At 47.7% G+C, this 23,183-nt stretch overlaps 1 protein-coding gene across 2 annotated transcripts in view; it reads right to left on the reverse strand.

Moving 5' to 3' along the window:
• Positions 1 to 23,183, reverse strand: part of USP43 (ubiquitin specific peptidase 43) — a gene marked incomplete at both ends in the record, with an annotated part of 71,363 nt that overhangs the window by 46,728 nt on the left and 1,452 nt on the right. For both annotated transcript variants that reach the window (XM_080713366.1, XM_080713365.1), the window contains 2 exons: positions 6,651 to 6,754; positions 13,453 to 13,584. In XM_080713366.1, coding sequence (XP_080569492.1) covers positions 6,651 to 6,754; positions 13,453 to 13,584 — 236 coding nt within the window. The remainder of the gene's footprint in view (positions 1 to 6,650; positions 6,755 to 13,452; positions 13,585 to 23,183) is intronic.

Below are 23,183 nucleotides of genomic sequence, written 5' to 3' on the forward strand. Positions count from 1 at the left end.
GCAACTCAGTGAGACCCTGTTTCAAAATAAGGAATTAAAAATAGGGCTGAGGGTAGAGCTCGGAGGTAGAATGGCCCAGGGGGGGCCATCCCCAGTACCGCAACATTTTTTTAAAAAAGAATAAAGAAAAAGTGGCCAGGCATGGTATCACCTGCCTGTAATCCCAGTACTTGGAAGGCTGAGACAGGAGGATCTCAGGTTCAAGGCCAACCTCAGCAAGTAGTGAGACTTTGTTTCAAAATTAAAAAGGAGGCTGGACGTGGTGGTGCACGCTTGTAATCCCAGCATTCGGGAGGCTGAGACCGGAGGATCGTGGTTGGCAGACAGCCTCAGCTACTTAGTGAGGCCCTCTGCAACTCAGTGAGACCCTGTTTCAAAATAAAGAATAAGAAATAGGGCAGGGGGTGTAGCTCAGAGGTCAAATGCCTCTGGGTTCCATCCCCAGACCCACACACAGACAAAAAAAATTTTTTAAAGGGCTGGGGGTGTAGCTCAGAAGCAGAATGCTCCCTGGGCTCAATCCTTAGTACCATAAAATACATAAGTGTATTTGTTTCAGAATAAACTAAAGAAGGGGTAGAAAATATGTCTGTTTTTCAAAAGTTGAGAAATAGGAGCAGAATGAACATGATCAGCAGATACACAAGAGGCCAGGAGGTGGCTTGGCTTTCACAGAGAGCTCTGCTGTGTCACCCTCTCTGACTCCATCGCTAATGTGTCCTGAGGGGTCCTTCCCCCTCACCATCCCCTGCACAGCGCTTCCTGTCCTGTCCTGTCATCTCCCAAGTGCTCATGGGGGAAAGGGACAGGGACTGGGCCACGGCCCTTCAGTGCCCAGCCCGGCTCCCCTCCTCTCCCTTCTCCCTGTAAAATCGTTCCAGTTACAAAGCTAACCCATCAGTCGGCTGCTTCCAACTCTCGGGACCGTGATCTGCTCTCCACCCGCTGCAAAGGCCAGAGGAGAGCGCGGGCTTTGACTCCGCACCTCCTGCCGCTGCCCGTAACTGCTGCCCCACGCACACCTGGCCAGGCACACCTGCTCACGGACAGCGGGGAGGGAGCCAGTGCAAACAGCCTCCGTGCCGACAACTCGTGAGCAAGAATCAACCTTGCCAAAGTCTGTTCTGAGAAGACTTCAAAAATATACTCTGAAGCCGGACCTGGTGGCACACGCCTGTAATCCCCAGTACTTGGGAGGCTGAGACTGGAGGGTCGCAGGCCTGTGGCCAGCCTCAGCAACTTGTGAGGGCCTCAGCAAGTTAGTGAGACCCTGTTTGTTTCAAAATAAATAAAAAATCGGGCTGGGGGTGTAGCTCGGGGGTAGGATGCCCCTGGGTTCCATCCCCATACCACACAAAATAATAATAATAATAATAATAATAATAATAATAATAATGATTAAGAAGGTTGGCCCAGTGGGGCATGTTGGCGCACGCTTGTAATCCCCGCGCTCGGGAGGCGGAGACAGGAGGATCGTGCTGCTTTGAAGCCAGATGTTTTGGCTTAAGAGACCCTGTTTCCAAATAAAAATATGAAAATGGGTCTGGGAGTGTAGCTGGAGGTAGAAGGGCTTCCAGGAACCTCAGTACCACCAAAAAAAAAAAAAAAAGAAGAAGAAGAAGAAGGTTGGCCCAGCATTTGGGAGCCTGAGATAGGAAGATCGTGGTTTGAGGACAGCCTCAGCTACTTAGTGAGGCCCTTTGCAACTCAGTGAGACCCTGTTTGTTTCAAAATAAAGAAGAAAAAAATAGGACTGAGAGTGTAGCTCAGAGGTAGAATGACTCTGGTTCCATCCCCAGTACTGCAGAAAGAAAGAAAGAAAGAAAGAAAGAAAGAAAGAAAGAAAGAAAGAAAGAAAGAAAGAAAGAAAGAGAGAGAAAGAAGAAAGAGGAGGAGGAGGAGCAGGAGGAGGTGGTGGTGGTGGTGGTTGCATGTAGTTCAGTGGCAGAGCACTTTCCTAGCAGGCTCAAAACACAGAAAGAAGGGCTTAAGGGAAGACGGAAGGGAGAACCTCACTGTGCAGAGGGCTGGGAATTAATTCATGATTACACATCCATCCCCAATTCCATACACATCCACCGGACACCACCTGACACGTGCTCCTCTGCGGGAGCAGGGCAGGGGCTGCAGGTCCCACCACTCAAAGGCACCGGCTTGGAGCCGCCCCCACCCCGATGCCGCAGGGGATTGCTGTTCGGGTCCGATGGCCCTCACCCGATAGCATCCTAATGATCCTTTCTCTTTACTATAGACTCAGGTACAGAGCAGGTATTTTTAGCTGTCACCAACCCATTTTTAGCATGACTACTTCGCCTCTTACTCATCATCCTATAGGAATCCAGAAATCTACCCAAAGGCCACCACTAGCCCTTAATTCCCGATGGGATCAAATGGCCCTTGCTCAGGCGCCTCCTGACCCACCCACACCCAGCTGGGCATCAGGACCAGGTGCTTCAAAGCACCCTCTGCTTTCCCTCCAAAGGACTCGCCGCCTCTAATTCTACAAGGCCCCTGGAGTCGCCCTACTTTCTCATCACCTCCCCCTACCCCCATCCACCCCACGGACACACACTGGAAAGACTCAGTACCAACTCCCGCATCCACCACCCCTCCCTCTGTTGCCATGACAACCTGAGTCCTCCCCTTCTGTGGGTGAACTAGACCACACCCTGCTTTAAACGGCCTGATGTCTTCTTGGGTGTTTCCCCCAAAACTGGGGATGGAGCCCAGGGCCTTGCACATGCTAGGCCAGCGTTCTACCATGGAAGTATACTTTCAGCCCCTTTTTAAAATTTTTATCTTATTTATTTTGTTCATGGATTATTGAGTCGGGGGGGGGGGTGGTATTCTACCTCTGAGTTATACACCCCCAGGCCTTTTTTTTTTTTTTTTTTTTTTTTTTGGTGGTACTGAGGTTCCTGGAAACTCTTCTACCTCTGGGCTATACTACACTCCCAGACCTTTTTTTTATATATTTTTATTTGGAAACAGGGTCTCTTAAGCCAGCAAGGCTGGCTTCGAACCTGCACGATCCTCCTGTCTCCGCCTCCCAAGCGCGGGGATGACAAGCGTGCGCTACCACACCCAGCCTATTATTTTTTTTTAAAACAGGGTCTTGCTAAGTTGCTGAGACTGGCCTCAAACCTGCAATCAATCAGCCTTGCTGTTTCCTCAGCCTGCAACGTCCTGTCCCCAGATATTTGGACAGTGGACGCCTTGGCACTCAGCTCTCGGCTCACAAGTCCCTCTTTTTTTTTTTTTTTTTTTTTTTTTTGGTGGTACTGGGGTTCCTGGAAGCCCGTCTACCTCCGGGCTACACTCACAGACCTATTTTATACTTTTTTATTTTTGGAAACAGGGTCTCTTAAGCCAGCGGGGCTGGCTTCAAACCTGCGTGATCCTCCTGTCTCCACCTCCCAAGCGCGGGGATTACAAGCGTGGGCCACCACGCCCGGCTCACAAGTCCTTCTTAAGCTCTTGTGCAGCCTTATCTACTGCTGGCTGCCTCCCCGCCTCCCGAGCTCCTCTGTCTCCTGTCCCTAGTAAAGTGTGAACAGGGGCTGGGTCTCCTTCATAGCACCTCGAGGAGAACCTTGCAGTAGGACACAAATAAAATGTCCAGAGAGTTAGAACAGCCTCCCACAGCACCCGGGAGCGGTTCCAGCACCTTTTGCCAGTACCATATTCTGTGGATGGCATAATATTACCATAAAGCCTATATGTCCCCCCTCAATACGTTAAATCATCTTGAGGTGACTTCGAATACCTGATACAATACAAATGCTCTGTAAAGAGTTGCTATGCTGTATTATTTAGGAAATGACAAGGAAAAGCTGGGCGTGGTGGCACACACCTGTGATCCCAATACTTGGGAGGGTGAGACAGGAGGATCACAGGCTCAAGGCCAGCCTCGGGGATTTAGTGAGACCCTTAGCAACTTGGTGAGACCCTATTTCAAATTTTTCAAAAGGGCTGGGGGTGTAGCTCAGAGGTAGAATGCTCCTGGGTTCAATTCCCAGTACAAAAAAAAGAAAAAAAGAAAAAAAATTTAATAGCCAGGTACAGAAGCACATGTCTGCAATCCCAGTACTTGAGAAGCTGAGACAAGAGGATCATAGGTTTGAGACCAGCCTCAGCAACAAGAAAAGTCTGTACGTGTCCGGTGCGGATGTCTTGTGTGGGAGGAAGAGCGAGTTACTGGGGACTGAACCCAGGGGTGCTCGACCACTCAGCTGCTCCCCCAGCCCTTTTTACTTTTTATTTTGAGATAGGGTCTCGTTAACTTGCCCAGGCTGCCCTCAAATTTGTGATCCTCCTGCCTCAGCCTTCAGAGCAGCTGAGATTATAAGCATGCACCAAACTGCCTGGCCAAATGGGCAACTTTTTAAAATGACTTCCAACCTGTAGCGAGTTGCCTCTACAGCAACAGAACAGTGAATCTAGAAGGCCAACTATGCATATTGGGCTAGCATTTCTCTTTCTCTTTCTCTCTTCCTCTTCCTCTCCCTCTCCCTTTATCTCTCTCTCTCTCTCTTTCTCTCTCTCTCTCTCTCTCTCTCTCTCTCTCTGGGGCGAGGAGGTGTGCCCCTCGGCAACCCACCCCACTCTCCAACAGGACCTCCCCTGTCTTCCCTTGCTCCTAGACTTTTTCTTTTTCTTTTTTGAAGTACTAGGGATGAAACCCAGGGGCATTCTACCTCGGAGCTACACCCCCAGCTCTATTTTTTATTCTTTATTTCGAAACAGGGTCTCAGTGAGTTGCTGAGGGCCTAAGTAGCTGAGGCTGGCCGCGAACCTCAATCCTCCTGTCTCAGCCTCCCGAATGCTGGGATTACAAGCGTGCGCCACCACACCCGGCTAGATGTCTTCTTTCTCTGCCTTGATTCTTCTGTTCCTGTGTCTCCTTGTTCTGAGTCCTGGCAGCCTCTGCTTTGGATACCTGAGGAGAATCCAGATACCCTATGAGAAGCTGCCATGGTTGGCGGTGAGGCCCTCTGCAACTTAGTGAGACCCTGTTTCCTTTCTTTCTTTTTTCTCTTATTTTACATTGTGGGTGTGGTACTGAGGATGGAATTCAGGGACTCTCTACCTCTGAGCTAAACCTCTAGCCCTTTTTATTTTTTATTGTGAAACAGAATAGATAGATATGAATATAGCATATATGTATATAGAAACATATATGTATCTCTACATCCATATATATTATAAATAAATAATTATATGTTAATGGAACTGTTAAAGCCTGGAACTTTATAATTATACACAAATAGAACTTGCCTGGGTTCAATCCCTAGCATAACAAGCCAATAACAATATAGCATACAAATATAGCACATATAAGCCGGGCGTGGTGGCGCGCGCTTGTAATCCCAGCATTCAGGAGGCTGAGAACTGAGGATTGCGGTTCGCAGCCAGCTTCAGCTACTTAGTGAGGCCCTCCACAACTTAGTGAGACCCTGGTTTTGTTGTTGTTGTTATTATTTTTTTAGTGGTACCGAGGTTCCTGGAAACCCTTCTACCTTTGGGCTACATTCCCAGACACCTATTTTTTATATTTTTATTTGGAAACAGGGTCTCTTAAGCCAGCGCGGCTGGCTTCGAACCTGCGCGATCCTCCTGTCTCCGCCTCCCAAGGGTGGGGATTATAAGCGTGAGCCACCACGCCTGGCTGAGACCCTATTTCAATATAATGAATAAAAAATAGGGCTGGGGTGTAGCTTGGAGATAGAATAACCCTGGGTTCAATCCCCAGTACTGCAAAAAAAAAAAAAAGACTTAAGAAAAAAAAAACTTAAAAATATTCTGCCTGTGTGAGTCTCTGCACCTTTGTATAAAATGCCCAAGGAGAATATACATGCTTTCTGTAGTCAAAGGCTATGCAATTACATTTCTATATCCTCTATAATGCTGGGAACTCTCACACTCAAAACGACTGCCCCCCAAGAAACTCCCCAGCTTGGGAGTGCTTGGTCACTGGTGATATCCTGGCCTCCACATTCATTCTCTGCAGAATCACCCCCATCGCCCTTTCTTCAAGGAGAGGTGGGAGGGCCATGTCATAGTTTGGGTTTAGAATATCCCCTGAAGAGCTCATGGATGGATGTTCAGTTGATATAATTATGGATGTTTAATCGATATAATCAGTAGATAAACCCATTATAATGGATGTACTGTGGTAATCTAGGTTGGAGGAGGTGGCCTTGGGGATTATTTGTGGCCCTTGCTCTCTTGCTTATGTGAGATATCTCTCTCTCTGTGTGTCTCTGTCTCTCTCTCTCTCTCTCTCTCTCTCTCTCCTTCCTGTTGCCATACCCTGAGCTCCAAAGACCTGGCCTCACCTGGACTGAAACTTTGAAATCTCCAAAAACTGTGAGCACATAAATCTCCCTTCCTCTAAGTTGTGTGGTCAGTTGTTTTGGATCATAGCACTGAGAATATTAACTAAAACAGGCCAGAAGCTGAGAAGAAGGAAAAGAAATAATGTTCAAGGTCAGAGACAGCAAAAGTGGGGAATTGACTGGGGTCTGTGCGGGGACAGAGAAGAGTACTAATGGGATTGTCCATTTGCAATTTTAGGGTCGATGGCAACGGGAGACTGGTTACCAGCAAGTAAGTGCACCGAGCTCCTGGGCAGTGCGTTTCCACCTTACCTGTATTGGGCCTGAAAGTGGCTTTGCACAAAGCTTTGGCCTGGAGGAAGCTGAGCTGAGGATGCCAAGAAGTTCTCAGGTGGCTGACTGGCTTCAGGCGGCAGCTACATAGAAAAGGAGAAAGGAAACAGGATTATGTAGAATCCCCATTACCTCCTATCATGTGACTGCTTCCAAAACAAGGAGTCCATCATCTCCTCCCAGGCCTGAGTCATCCCACTCTGAACCTCTGTGGAGCCTTGACCTACAAGGCTGCCTCTAGCCTCACTCAAGATCTCCCTCATCCCTGAGGAAGGGTGTGTGTGAGCTGGATGTGGTGAACGGGCCTAATACTTGGGAGGCCAACACAGGAGGATTCCAGTTTCTTGGCCAGCCTCAGCAACTTAATGAGACCCTCGGCAACTTACTAAGACCCCGTTTCAAAATAAAAAATAAAAAGGGCTGGGGCATTCGCTGGGAGGTAGAATGCCTCTGAGTTCAATTCCTAGTACCTCCCACAGAAGAAACGACACAGGTACCCATCCATATCCCGTAGACATCATAAAACTATTATGAAAATTGGGAGCTGGTGTGTACCTTTTGCCTGCCACACTATAGGTAATTCACACACATGAGCTTTCTTGTCCTTTCCAAACCACATCCCTCCCTTTATTCTACAACAGTGGTATTTTTTCTGGAAAACAAACAGCCAAAAAGATTGCTTCTGTGTTGGCGTTTATGGGGTAGTAAAAATACACCTTTTTTCGCAGGGTGAAAACATTTGAGAATCGTTCAAATAATGGAAAAGAAAGCGGCCCTTATGTTTTCTCTTTCCATTACCAATAAATCTAGCAATATGGCTTTCCTCTGTCCTCAAACCAGAAATAACTTCAAAGAGAAAAATCACTCCACGTTACCCAGAGGACAGCAGTTTTCCTTCTGGGGAAGGGAAATGAACTTCCACGCCAAGTAATTCCACAGCTCTCCCTCCTACCTTCCAGCGTGAGCGGCCAGGCCTCCCGGGCCAGCACATTTCAAGACAGGCTCTAACATGACTCCAAGACAGAGGAAGAGATGTTGTCTGGTTCCATCGGGTCAAAGTAAGGGTTGGGTAAGCGCCTCTGTCTGGCTCAGAGCCACCCCGGCCTTGCCTGGAGAGAGCCGTACTCCCAACACGCGGGACCCACCGAGCTACAGAAGGCAGCAGGTGTGGCCAAGGACACTGAGCAAGAGGGGCGCAGGGTCTGGAATCAGGCCGGCTGCCTAGCTCGCAGGCCCCGTCAGATAGGGCTTCATCGGCCACCATAGGAGTCCAGATTTTTTGGGGGGGCAGGTCAAGAGGAAATTGGAACGATGTAAACTGAGAAGTGACATACCTTGTTTCCTTTCTGAAGGGATCTGGCTGCAGGGTAGAGAATACAGTAGTGGGGCATAAAGGAAGTTGGGGGCGGGAGTGTAGCTCAACGGTAGAGGGCTTGCCTAGCATATAGGAGGCCCCGGGTTCAATCTTCAGCTCCTCCAGAAGAGGAGGGAGAGGAGAAAGTTGGAAGGCAAATTTATGGCTGCTTTTACTTGTCTTTTGTGTGTGTGTGGGGTGGTGTGTGGGGATGGAACTCAGGAGCATTAAGACCTCTGAGCTACACCCCCTGCCCTATTTTGTATTCTTTACTCTGAAACAGGGTCTCACTGAGTTGCAGAGGGCCTCACTAAGTAGCTGAGGCTGTCTGCGAACCGCGATCCTCCTGTCTCAGCCTCCTGAATGCTGGGATGACAAGCGTGTGCCACCACGCCCAGCTACTTAAAATTATTAAAAAGTATTATCAGCAGGCTTACTTGGCTTAAATAAACCTGATATGAGCTGGGTGTGGTGGCGCACGCTTGTAATCCCAGCATCTAGGAAGCTGAGACAGGATGATCCTGATTTGTGGACAGCCTCAGCTACTTAGTGAGATCCTTTGTAACTCAGTGAGACTCTGTTTCAATATAAAGAATAAAAAATAGGGCCGGGGTGTAGCTCGGAGGTAGAATGCCCTAGGTTCCATTCCCAGTACCGCAAAAAATAAATAAATAAAAATAAAATAAACCTGTTATCTTTTTTTTTTTTTTTGTTCATCCAGGATAAGTGGCCCGGAGCCCAGAACATTATAGACACCTGATAAAATTTACCAACGGAGTGACTAAGGACCGACTGCTTCCAGGCTAAAATGGCCAGTGGGTTTGTGTGCGCTGAATCCTGGCCATTAAGTGTGTGTGTGTGTGTGTGTGTGTGTGTGTGTGTGTGTGTGTGTGTGTGTGTGGTATTGGGGATGGAACCCAGGGACATTCAACCTCCAAGCTACAGCCCCTGCCCTATTTTTTATTCTTTATTTTTGAAGCAGTCTCACTGAGTTGCAAAGGGCCTCACTAAGTCGCTGAGGCTGTCCGCGAACCGCGATCTTCCTGTCTCAGCCTCTCGAATGCTGGGATGACAAGCGTGCGGCACCACGCCCGGCTTTTGGTATCATCTTAAAGAGAGGTCTGGGGATGGCATACCTGCATTAGGAATGGAAGTTCTAAGGCGGAGCTTCACAACTGGGGGGTGATTTTGTCCCAATCCCCAAGGGGCCATTTGGCAATGCCTGGAGACATTTTTAGTTATCACAATTGAGGACACACACCAGCATCTAGTGGGTAGAGGGACCCTGCTCTTCTACATTAACGAGAAGCCCTCCCCAGCAAAGAATTATCTAGCCTAGAATTATATAAAGAATATTGCTTATTTACTGTGCCAGAGTCTAACTTGGTGCTTTTCACGACTAATTTTACTACTAACGCATAGTAAACACTCAATAAACTCTGAAATTAAATAGTTACCATGCCAGGCATGGTGGCGCATGCTTATAATCCCAGCATTCGGGAGGCTGAGACTGGAGGATCGCGGTGTGCAGACAGCCTCAGCTACTTAGTGAGGCCCTCTGCAGCTCAGCGAGACCCTGTTTCAAAATAAAGAATAAAAAAATAGGGCAGGGGGGTGTAGCTTGGAGGTCAAATGCCCCTGGGTTTCATCCCCAGACCCACAAAAAAAAAAAAAAAAAAAAAAAATAGTTACCGTGTTTTAATATTTGTGAGGCTGGCTCCTGTTTTACAGTTAATTGAGACGCAGGTGAACTAAAATTCCCAGAGTCATCGTCTACTTGCCGGAAATAGACTCGAATCTGGATCCATCCAGATTTGATTGATTTTTCAATCAAATCCAGTGTAAAGGATCTCTTATCTTCTGAATATCTCGTGTCTTCTCTGTTCCCCCCAGGGGGAGACTTAGGGACAGGTGGTCCCTTCCTGCTGCGCTACAGAGACGATGTCTTGGCCTATTTTCCCCTTTCCTTCTCCCTGGTTCTCCTAGAGAGTTCTTCCTACCCGGAAAATAGATGGGACAGACAGCTGTGTACGTCAGTTTCCTGCTACGGGAACAAAATACCTGAAACGACCAACTTATAAAGAGGAAAGGCTGATTTTTCCTAAAGTTGCACACTGACATCTTAAAAGAGAAAGAGTCAGAAAGAGAACAGCAGGTGTTTCTGTCAAGCGTGCTCACCGCTGGGATCCAAACAGCCAACATGCTCGGCTTAGAGGAAGATGTATTTGCCTACAGACCTGGAGATTTACGCAGACATAATCCATTTTACATCTGCTGCCAAGCAGGAGCGAGGGGTACAGGTCCTTAGGGTATGATGGGGAGACGCAGAGAGAGAGCAAGAGGTCAGAGAGGGGTGAGAGTCAGGTCCTGCAGCTGGGCAGGGCTGAGACAGACAGACAGACAGACACACACACACACACACACACACACACACACAGCAAGTCCTCCAGGGACCCACCTTCAAACACAGGGGCCTTCAGGACATGAGGTCTAAGGGACATTTCAAATCTAAACTATAAAAGCTACCCATGTGGACAAGGATTTTTTTGGGGGGGGCTGAGTGGCACTGGGGATTGAACCCAAGTGCATTCTACCTCTGAGCTACACCCCCAGCCCTATTATTATTTTTCATTTTGAAGCAGGGTCTAAGTTGCAGAGGACCTCACTAAGTAGCTGAGGCTGGCTGGGAACCTGCGATCCTCCTGTCTCAGCCTCCCAAGTACTGGGATTACAGGCATGCACCACCATGCTCAGCTTGGACAAGTTTTATTATTTTTGTAGTACTGGGGACTGAACCTGGGGGGCATTCTACCTCTAAGCTCCACCCTAGATCTATTTTTTTAGTTTGAAGCAAGGCCTAAGTTGCTGAGGCTGGCTGGGAACCTGCGATCCTCCTGTCTCTACCTCCCAAATCCTGAGATTACAAGGATGTGCCGCTCTGCTTGGCTTGGACAAAGAATAAAAGCCTGGGCTTCCTATGGCATTCAGACTTTATTACTTCATAATGATGGGCTCCAAGCAACTCATGAAGGGGTAGGAAAGTGATGTTGAAAGACCTAAACGCTCTCTGAGGCTTTTTTAGTTGATTTCTGAGAGGGATGGGAATCTGATGTTCAGATTTTTTTTTTTTTTTTCAGGTCTGAGGATGGAACCCAGGGGCATTCGACCTCCAAGCTACATCCCCTGCCCTATTTTTTCTTTCTTTTTTTTTTTTTTTTTGGTGGTACTGGGATTCTACCTCCAGGCTACACTCCCAGACCTATTTTTTATATTGTTTGGAAACAGGGTCTCTTAAACCAGTGCGGCTGGCTTCAAACCTGCGCGATCCTCCTGTCTCTGCCTCCCAAGCGCGGGGATTACAAGCGTGCGCCACCACGCCCGGCGCCCTGCCCTATTTTCTATTCTTTATTTTGAAACACGGTCTCACTAAGTTATGGAGGGCCTCACTAAGTAGCTGAGGCTGTCCGCGAACCGCGATCCTCCGGTCTCAGCCTCCCGAATGCTGGGATTCCAAGCGTGCGCCACCACGCCCGGCTTTGATGTTCAGATTTAAAACAAAACTGATAAAGCAGTCACGAGATATATCCAAGGTGATATGTCAACGAGTTACCAAAGCTCAAGAATCCTTTTTTAAATTTCAGCAGATAGAATACTGTTACAACCAACTTTGCTCACTCATGATTTAACTCTGTCCACTTTTCCCTTCCTAAGTGGAAAATACCAGGAAATATCAACGCACAAGCCCTTAATGATCTTTATTTAGCAAAGTCCATAAAGGACAGACAGAGCTGGTGTGTCAATTAACCGTGGCCATTATGAATTACTATAATGCTTTCCTCCTGCCCAAGATCCGGGGTTTCGTCAGAACTGGAAATGCTAAATGCACGCACGTAAGACTCATCCGTCTCGCGTCTTGGGAAGAGATGAGGTACTACTGCCCTGTGAGATGTGGGTGAAACTGAGAAGCCAAGGCTGAGTAGAAATGGCACCATCCAGAAAGAATACAGAGAGAAAGAATATATGCTAAGCCGGGCATAGTAGGGCACACCTGCAATCCCAGTGTTTGGAAGGCTGAGGCAGGAGGATCTCAGGTTGGAGGCCAGCCTCAGCAACAGACCCTATTTGAATATTAAAAAAAAAAAAAAAAAAAGCCGGGAGTGGTGGTACACACTTGTAATCCCAGGATTTGAGAGGCTGAGACAGGAGGATCTCAGGCTCACAGCCAGCCTCAGCTACTTAGCGAGGCCCTCTGCAACTTAGTGAGACCCTGTTTCAAAGTAAAGAATAAGCCAGGCGTGGTGGTGCACGCTTGTAATCCCCGCGCTTGGGAGACTGAGACAGGAGGATTGCGCAGGTTTGAAGCCAGCTGCAGCTGGTTTAAGAGACCCTGTTTCCAAATAAAATATAAAATAGGTCTGGGAGTGTGGCCCACGGGTAGAAGGCCCCTAGGTTCCATCCCCAGTACCACCAAAAGAAATAAAATAAAATTAAAGAATAAAAAATAGAACTGGGCGTGGTGGCGCACGCTTGTAATCCCCACGCTTGGGAGGCAGAGACAGGAGGATGGCGCAGGTTCAAAGCCAGCTGCGCCGGCATAAGAGACCCTGTTTCCAAATTTAAAAAAAATATATAAAACAGGTCTGGGAATGTAGCCCGGAGGTAAAAGGGTTTCCAGGAACCCCAGTATCACCAAAAATCATAATAAATAAAAAAAAAATAGCACTGGGGGTGTGGCTTGGAAGTAGAATGTCTCTGGGTTCCATCCCCAGTACCACAAAAAGTAAAGAAGATAAAAAAATAAAACAGGGTTGAGGATGTAGCTTGGAAGTAGAATATAGAATGCCCCCCAATAATACATACACACACACACACACACACACACACACACACACACGAGAGAGAGAGAGAGAGAGAGAAAAGAGAGAAGAGAGAGAGAGAAGAGAGAAAAGAGAAAGAGAAGAGAGAGAGAAAGAGAGAGAGGAGAAAAGAGAGAGAGAAGAGAGAGAGAAAGAGAGAGAGGAGAGAGAGAAGAGAAAAAAGAGAGAAGAGAGAAAAGAGAGACAAGAGAGAGAGAAGAGAGAAAAGAGAGAGAGAAGAGAGGAAAGAGAGAGACAGAGAAGAGAGAAAGAGAGAGAGAAAAGAGAGAGAGAAGAGAGAAAAGTGAGAAGAGAGAAAAGAGAGAGACAGAGAGAGAGAGACTGAGCTAAAATGAAACCCTACTGACTCTACCGCTGGGATCAGGGAGGAGGGAAAAACCCTGCAATAGGAGGAAATGTCTCGTCTAAAACAAACACAAGCTAAGAGAAGGAAGCAGAAAACAGCCCTGGGCATACAGTAGCCAGACTAGACAGGGATCTAGGGAGCTGAGTAAATATTCAAAGGAAAAAAAGAAGAAGAAGAAAAGCAGCCCGGGACAAAGTGACCGACCTTCTGGGCCGCCAGCCCTCGGGACGAGCCCTCCAGGTCCTCGTGGACACGGTCCAGCAGCCAGAGCAAGAACTCCAGGGCGTCGTGCTGGGAATTGCCTTGGAACTGGGAGCCATACTTGGAAACGGCATTCTGCAAGGAAAGAGAGGGAAACCGAGATCATCTGGACCCTTGGGAAACCCAGCGGCGGTCCCAGGTCGCCGGCGAGGGCGGTCACGAAGCCGCTGCACCTGGGATGCTGACGGGCAGATGCTCTTTCCTACCCAAACGGCCCCACGCTGCTAAGGTTTCTAGATAGGAGAAGGCTCCTTTTTTTCCAGGACGCCCACTAATCTGTCCTGTGCCTTGAAAAGCCAAGGCGTTGTCTCTGAGCGGGGTATCGGAGAATAGATGCGGGGGGCACTCGCCTCCGAGCTGCACACCCGCTCCTTTTGATTTTGGTCTCACTAGGTTGCTGAGAGGCTTGCAAAAGTTGCTGAGGCTGGCCTCAAACTTGCAGCCTTCCCGTCTCAGCCTCCCAAGCACTGGGATTACAGGTGCGTGCCACCATGCCTGGCTCTCTGTTGAATGTCTTGATACTGTTCTCCCTTGGAGGTCCTGTCCTTTGACTGCCGGTCATCCACACTCCCTGGCCTTCCCTCTGTGGCTCTGTCCCCACACGCTTTCTTTCCAGGCACCCACACATGAATAGCTTTCTAACTCTATTCTTTCTCTCTTTCTTTCTTTCTTTCTTTCTTTCTTTCTTTCTTTCTTTCTTTTGTGGTACTGGAGATAGAAGCCAGGGTCTTTCTACTCCTGGGCTACACCCTCAGACCTATTTTTATATTTTATTTGGAAACAGGGTCTCACTAAGTTGCTGAGAGTCTCATGAAGTGGCTGACACTGGTTTCGAACCAGTGATTCCTCCCTGTCTCAGTCTCCCAAGTGCTGGGATTACAAGTGTGCGCTACCACACCTGGCTCTAATTTCTTTTCTCTTTTGGTACTGATGGTCACACCCAGAGGTATTCTGCCTCCAAGCTAAACCCCCTGCCCCTTTTATTTTGTCATTGCTGTTGTTTTGAAACAGGGTCTTGCTAGGTTGCTGCGGGTCTTACTAAAGTTGCTGAGGCTGTCCTCGAACCTTCGATCCTACCGTCTCAGCCTCCCAAGTACTGCGATTCCAGGTGTGCGCCACCATACCCGGCTTGCTGATTTTATTTATTCCAACAGCCCCAGCTCTTTCTTTTGGGGATAGTCCCCCTTTCTGTCTCATTCCCATTGAAGGAGGGGCAGGGAAAGGAAGGCAGAGGTGAAATCCAGATCTGCTGGTTAATAAGAAAGAAAGGGGAAAAAAAAGAGCCGGGTGCGGTGGCACACACTTGTAATCCCAGCACTTGGGAGGCTGAGACAGGAGGATCGCACAGGTTCAAAGCCAGCCCCAGCTACTGAGTGAGGCTCTCAGCAACTTAGTGAGACCCTGTTTCCAAATAAAATATAAAGTAGGTCTGGGAGTGTATTATGGATGTAGAAGGCCCCTGGGTTCCACCCCCAGTACCAATAAATAAATAAATAAATAAATAGACTAAAACCTAGGGCTGGGGGTATAGCTCACAGGTACAGTGCCCCTGGGTTCCATCCCCAGTACCACAAAAAAAAGAAAAAAGAAGACATAGGAGATGAGGGTGTAGCTAAGCAGTGTGGCAGTTGTCTAGCATGCACCAGGTACCGGGTTCAATCTCCAGCACCACAGAAAATATTTTTAAAAAGCTGGGCGTGATGCGCACGTCTGTAATCCCAGTACTTGGGAGGCTGAGATAGGAGGAGCACAGGTTCGCAGCCAGCCTCAGCAACCTTATGAGGCCCTTCACAATTTAGCAAGGCCCTGTTTCAAAATAAAAATATAAAATGGGCCCAGGGGTGTAGATGATAGAACCTCTGGGTTCTATCCCTAGTGCCACACACACACAAAAGAAGATACCCAGTTAAATTTGAATTTTAAATAAACAACGGTGTGTGTGTTTATGGTACTAGAGATGGAACCCAAGAGCATCCTACCGCCAAGCTATACCGCAGCCCTTTTTATTTATTTATTTTTTGTTTTGTTTTGAAACAGGGTCTCAGTAGGTTGCTGAAAGTCTCCCTAAGTTCCTGCATTTGTCCTTGATCCTCCTGTCTGAGCCTCCCAAGTAATGGGATTATAGGCCACATCACACACATCTCCTGAATAAAACTGTCTCAATAGAAATACGGCCTGTGCAATATCTGGAATGTATTTTTTTTTTTTTTTTTGTGGTACTGGGGTTCCTGGAAGCCCTTCTACCTCCGGGCTACACTCCCAGACCTATTTTTGAAACAGGGTCTCTTAAGCCAGCGTGGCTGGCTTCGAACCTGCGCGATCCTCCTGTCTCTGCCTCCCAAGCACGGGGATTACAAGCGTGCGCCACCACGCCCGGCTTCTGGAATGTATTTATACTAAGAAGTTATTCATCTGGGAATCCTGTATTCTTTCTAGCCACCGTCAAACCTCTCTCTCCCAGTTCCGAGTTTATCTCACAGGTGAGCGGCCAGCCCCATCCAACTCAGACTCTCTGAAACCAGACCCATATTCACATAGGTGTCCTCTCAGCTTCTCCCCCAGATCCGCAGCGCTGAGGCAGCCGGGATGCAGGCTCCCCGAAACAGGGCCTCGCTAAATTATGAAGGGCCTCACAAGGTTGCTGAAGCTGGCTGCGAACCTGTGCTCCTCCTATCTCGGCCTCCCAAGTACTGGGATTACAGACGTGCGTCATCACGCCCAGCTTGTTAAAAATATTTTCTGTGGTGCTGGAGATTGAACCCGGTACCTGGTGCATCCCTGGATGTCCCTGCCCATCCTCGATACAGTTGAGTCTCATGCCCCAAAATGAGGTCAAACTAAGGCACATCTAGGCAACCACATGTACCTAAGGAGGCTCTGCCTCCCAAGAATCTCCTCCAACCAGCCCCCTGAGCCCCTAGAGGACCAGACCAATTCCCCCACAGCCCAGCTCAATGCTCCAAATCCTTCTGGGCTCTGCTATCCACCGCCTAGCAGTCCAAACTCCTGCTCAAATGCACTGGCCTGGCCCCAATGCGTTTCTTCTCCCAGTCTCCTGTCTGTTCCAAGGAGCCAGGTGAATAACCGCTCAGGTGCCCCGAATATGCATTCCTGCTTCTGGGTCTACACCTCTGGCTTCTGTTCTTCCTTCTGTATGAAATCCTTCCCCTTCCAGTTCATCATGATAATCCTTCAAGATGGATTCTCTTCATCTTAGCCTGGCGATAGTGCCATATAAGCTCTCCAGAAAGAATCTGAAAACCGTCAAGAAATTAGACAATAAAGGACCTTAAAAGTGTCCCTCTGAGCCAGGCGTGGTGGCGCACGCTTGTCATCCCAGCATTCGGGAGGCTGAGACGGGAGGATCGCGGCTCGCGGACAGCCTCAGCTACTTGGTGAGGCCCTCTGCAACTCAGTGAGATCTTGCTTCAAAATAAAGAATAAAAGCCGGGCGTGGTGGCGCGTGTTTGTAATCCCAGCATTCGGGAGGTTGAAGCTGGAGAATCGCGGTTCATGAACAGCCTCAACTACTTAGTGAAACCCTGTTTCAAAATAAAGCATAAAAAATAGTGCAGGGGGTATAGCTCGGAGGTCGAATGCCCCTGGGTTCCATAGAAAGAAAGAAAGAAAGAAAGAAAGAAAGAAAGAAAGAAAGAAAGAAAGAAAGAAAGAAAGAAAGAAAGAAAGAAAGGAAGAAAGAAAGAAAGAAAGGAAGAGAGAGAGAGAGAGAGAGAGAAAGAAAGAAAGAAAGAAAGAAAGAAAAAAGAAAGAGGAGGGAGGGAGGGAGGGAGGGAGGGAGGGAGGGAGGGAGGGAGAAAAGGTTTGGGGTATAACTCAGAGGTAGAATGCCACTGGGTTCCATCCACAGTACCAAAAAAAAAAAAAAAAGGAACCTGGGCCTGGTGGTAAACTTGGGGGGCTGAGACAGGAGGATCGCAGGTTGGAGAGCAGCCTAGCAGCCTCAAGTAAATTAATGAGGCTCTCAGCAACCTAAAAAGACCCCATTTCAGAATTAAAATAAAATAGGGCTAGGGTGTAGCTCAGAGGTAAAATGCTCCTGAGTTCAATCCCCAATACCTCACACACACACACACACACACACACAATTAAAAGTGTTCTTCTATATAAACATGGTAATTCCATTGAGGGGTACCTAGCCTTAGTGAATGACAGATATAAAGAAAGATTACTTTCTGCGTATCTGTTATGGTTTAGGTTTAGCATGTCCCCCAAAAGACTGACACACTGAAATCATGTCCCCGGTATGCTCTTCATGTCAGGGACTTTGGTCACAGCGATGGAGAAACTGACCAAAACAGTGTCAAATTTATCTGGGGAAAGCTGTGGCATGCTTATTGTACGGCCTTAAAAATTATGATTGAGAGCCGGGCGTGGTGGCGCACGCTTGTAATCCCAAGCACTGGGGAGACTGAGACAGGAGGATCATGGTTCGGGGACAGCCTCAGCTACTTAGTGAGGCCCCTTGCAACTCAGTGAAACCCTGTTTCAAATTAAAGAATTAAAAATAGGGCTAGAGTATAGCTCAGAGGTAGAATGCCCCTGGGTTACACACACACACACACACACACACACACACACACACACACACACACACACTATATATATAATGATGAAATACCAATGAGAAAAAAAATAACCCTAGATATATATATATATATGTGTGTATATATATATATTTTTTTTTTTTTTGTGTGTGTGTGTGTGTGTGTGTGTGTGTGTGTGTGGTACTGGGGTTCCTGGAAACCCTTCTACCTCTGGGCTACACTCCCAGACCTATTTTATATTTTTTTATTTGGAAACAGGGTCTCTTAAGCCAGCGTAACTGGCTGCAAACCTGCGCGATCCTCCTGTCTCCGCCTCCCGAGCGCGTGCGCCACCACGCCCCCACGCCCAGCATGCTTATTTTCACTTATCCACTGAAAAAAAATTTTTTTTACAGTGATATGTTTCTTCAGTTGTCTTTTCCCAATTATAAAATGTCCAAGGAGCCTATTTCAGAATCTTTTTTTTTTTACAACAAAGTTATTGATTCCTACACAAGACATTCCCGTGGGAAGGCCACTGAGATGTAACTCGAACCGACTGAAGCTAAATACTCACTCGGAAAGACGAGCAGCAGAATTTGATATTTCTGTACCGCAACGTGGCATCGCTGTGTGCGCAATTTGCACACACGTGTACACATTCACCATTTCTTTCCCCATCACTGATAATTATATATTTCTGACTAAAGTTATTCCCAGTTATTTCACTTTTCTGGTTATTTTTATGAATGAGGTCTAATTTTTAATAGGTTCTAAATGGCCATTGCTTTTTGACTTCGTATCTTGTATATGATCTCTGGAATAACAGCAATAATTCTAGAATATGAATTTCTGGAATCATGTAACAGGTTTACCTCCGAGCTACACCCCCAGCCCTGTTTTTTATTCTTTATTTTGAAACAGGATCTCACCGAGTTGCAAAGAACCTCACTAAGTAGCTGAGGCTGTCCGCGAACTGAGATCCTCCTGTCTCAGCCTCCCGAATGCTGGGATAACCAGCGTGCGCCACCATACCCGGCACAAGTTTGTTTTTTTTTTCCTGATCAATTTTTTTTTTTTTTTAGTATTTCCATTTCACGTTTTGCTGTTTTGTTCAGAAATTCTGAAATACAATGATGAAGAAGGAATCCTTGCTTTTGAGTACTTTCCTGTGGATCTAAAGTTGATTTTCAGTACATAAGTTAAGATAAATTCCAGATGGCTGAAGTCCTTAATATAGCCCTAGAAAAGCCAGAAATACACACAATAGAATATCAAAAGGTATGACATGAATAACTCTTGAGTTTTCAGTGTTGGAATAGGGGGAAGAAGGAAACTGATTCAAATTGCCACGATTATGACAGGGTTGAGGTCCCCATAAAAAAGCAAATGAAAGGGACATTAAGACCAAAGCAGAATGGATTCACCAACAACGGAAAGATACAGTTGCAAGAACAGACAGAACTAGTCAAGAACCTGGACAAGGTGGTGTAGGCCTGTAATCTCAATATCTGAGAGGCTGAGACAGGAGGATCACAGGTATGGGGACAACCTCAGCAATTTAGTGAGACCTTCGGCAACCTAATGAGACTCTGCTTCAAAATAAAATAAGGGCGTGGTGGCGCACACATGTGATCCCAGTTCTTGGGAGGCTGAGACAGGAGAATCGCAGGTTCTCGGCCAGCCTCAGCTACTTAGTGAGGTCCTCTGCAGCTTAGTGAGGCCCTGTTTCAAAATAAAGGATAAAAAAAAATAGGGCTCGGGGTGTAGCTTGGAGGTAGAATACCCCCGGGTTCCATCTCCAACACTGGAAAAAAATAAATAAAAAGAGCAGGCATGGTGGTGCACACTTGTAATCTCAGTCCTTGGGAGGCCGAGACAGGAAGATCGCAGGATCAAAGCCAACCTCCGCATTGGCAAGGCTCTTAGCAACCTGGCGAGACCCTGTTTCAAAATAAAATAGGGCTGGAGGTATAGCTCAGAGATAGAATACTCCCAAGTTCAATCTTCTGCACTCCCAAAAAATAAAAATAAAAAGTAAAAGGCTGGAGGTGTAACCTCAGAGGTCTAATTTCTCTGGGTTCAATCCCCAGTATGGTCAAAATTTTAAAAATCAAGTTTTGTAGAATATGTTAATGGCCGGGAGAAAGTCTTAGGACAATACTTAGATCAAAAAAGCAGGATATGGCCGGGCGTGGTGGCGCACGGAGGCGGAGACAGGAGGATCGCGCAGGTTCGAAGCCAGCCACACGCGCTGGCTTAGGAGACCCTGTTTCCAAATAAAAAAATATAAAATAGGTCTGGGAGTGTAGCCCAGAGGTAGAGGGTTTCCAGGAATCCCAGTACCACCAAAAAAAAAAAAAAAAAAAAAAGCAGAATATGAATTGGAATTTCCAATCACTTGTGTAGACTTGGGTGATATGAAATATATGCTTATGATGATGGGTATCTCTAGGGGTGGAGTTACAGATCTTTATCCATTCCAATAATTTGCAATATTCACTTAACTACATCACTAGGAAAGCAAATCGTAGATGATACTACGGACAGGATTTTTTTAAATGTATTTATCATTTGCTATTAAAGCAAAGAGTGGTCCTCCGGTCTGTCCGTTAGAGTCCCGGTGACTCTGGGATCAGGCCAGGCAGCCCCACAAACTCATCCGACTTGCAGGGCTGGGCTTGGGGCACTGCTCTGGTGTACTGGCCCCTTCCTGGGTCTGAAGTTAACAATTCATCACGGGATCGGTCTCCTTAACAAAGCCTGAGGCGTCCCCCAGCCTCCCCTCCCCAGCCACACAGGCTTCTGCTAAGTCACTTGGCAGAGGACTTGCTGCCCCACCTCATATTCTCCTGGTATTTTCGGTTCCCAGGGCCTGGACTGTCCACTCTCCTGCCTGCCTGCCTGACTGCCTTCTTTCTCTTTCTCTCTCTCTCTCTCTCTCTCTCTCTCTCTCTCTCTCTCTCTGTGTGTGTGTGTTAAACATTGTCCTGTGTGTGTGTGTGAGACACTGGGGATTGAACCCAGCGGCATCCTACCTCCAACCTACACACACAGCCCTATTTATTTTTATATTTTATTTATTTATTTATTTATTTATTTATTTATTTATTTATTTATGGTGCTGGGGATGGAGCCCAGGGGCTTTCTACCTCCAGGCTATACCCCCAGACCTATTTTATATTTTATTTGGAAACAGGGTCTCACTAGGTTGCTGAGAGCCTCACTAAGTAGCTGAGGCTGGCTTTGAACCTGCGCGATCCTCCTGTCTCAGCCTCCCAAGCGCTGGGATTACAAACGTGCGCCGCCACGCCCGGCGCTATTTTTATTTTTATTTTGAAACAGGGTCTCCCCAGGTTGATGAGCGTCTCACTACTTGCTAGGGCTGCCTTGGAACCTATGATCCTCCTGTCTCAGCCTCCCAACAAGCTGAGATTACAAGCGTGCGCCACCACGCCCGGCGACACTTCATCCCTTGAAACCCAACTCAAAGGCTGGTTCCCTCTCTAGGGAAACCTGCTCACCCCAGATTATGGCCCTCAATCAAAGCACACCTCAGACCCTATCCGTCACAAACCTTGTATTCCGACTTCCTAAGGGCCCCTGTTCTGATCATGGACCAGCCAACTCCTGGAGAGCAGGACCTGGGGTTTATTCCCAACACATTATCAAGGCATTCAATAAGTCCTCACTGCATGAAGATTTCATTATGGGGGGGTGGGGGGGGAGAAGGGCTGCCCACCTAGATTTCTACCCTGAATGTTTGAGAAAGCCAGGATTCCAGGAATCCTCCACTCCACCCTCCAAGGCAGGTTCCCTGAAAAGTCCCAGGAAACCCCAGATTACATCTCCCTCATTAGCATACGAACGATCTCTTAATTATCCTTTGGTTCCCCAAGGTTCACTGGGGAGTTCCCAGGCATCAGGGACCTGACAGAGGGAGAGGGTGAGGGGGGGGGGGAAGGAAATCCTGGTGAGTCACCGAAGGAGATTACTAATTTGAGAAGGTTTTTTTTTTCCCCCAAAACTACTCCATCTCTCTCGTTGCTATAGTAACTGGGTGGGACCGCATTTGACAAGAGAAAATGTATTCCCAGATTACTTCCCTTTCTCCTCTAGGTCTCAGCAGGTGAAGAGGTGTAATTCTAGAATAAGGAACACTTCTCAGGGGCCAGGCACCATCCTCTGGGCTCTGCGTATACTTTACTGACTCCTCCCGGAAATCCTATACTAAGGTGGGTGCCATTATGGTCCCACTGTGTATGTGTGTGGTGCTGGAGATTGAACCCAAGGGTGCCCTACCTCTGAGCTACACGTCCCAGCCCCATTTTATTTTACTTTTTTATTTTGATACAAGGTCTCACTAAGTTGCCCAGGCTGGTCTTTCCAACCTGTGATCCTCCTGTACTTGCGCGACTCCCAAGTACTGAGATTACCTTATGAGCGTGCGCCATGGCGCCCGGTTTATGGTCCCATTTTGCGGATGAGAAAAGTGGAGTCGCCTTTAGTAACTTGCTCGAGGTCGCCGGAGTCCCACACCACTGCCCTGCAGCGCCTTTACTACTGAAAAAGCGAACGTGACCTCAAGCAAAATACTAATGACCTCCGCCTGGTTGCAACAGAACAGCGCTTCTCCATTAATGGAGGCAGGAGAGAAAGGAGGTGGAGGTTGGCATTCTTGCAGGTCACATGGCAAAGACTGCTTTCTCAGGCTGAAACTCAAGAGCCGTGATGCTTGTGGAATGAACACTGACAGGTTCCCCCCTCCCCCAAGAACAACAATCCCCTAGCCGTGTGGAGAGAGCTCCGGGGCTCTGCCCGGAGCTGTGGTTTGGCAGCAGGAAACGAGCCCTGTCTGTCCATCAGTGATCAGAAATTCTGTCATCTCACTGGGACCCCAAACACACAGTTCAGGTTAACCAGGAAGGCGAAGGGATACCCCGGATCTACACAGTGTCAGGCCCTGTTGGCATCCTGAGGAAGTAGCCCGGGTCATGCAGATAACAGCCCGCAGCCCCATGCTAACACACAGAAGGGGAATTACTGACAAATCAAACAAAAGAAGGGCTGTCTCCAAGATGGCATGCCCACTGCCTCCCCCGACCTGGCACTCAGCGCTGTACCTGGCCT

Source organism: Muscardinus avellanarius, assembly GCF_963383645.1.
Source record: "Muscardinus avellanarius genome assembly, chromosome: 16".
Lineage (NCBI taxonomy): Eukaryota > Metazoa > Chordata > Mammalia > Rodentia > Gliridae > Muscardinus > Muscardinus avellanarius.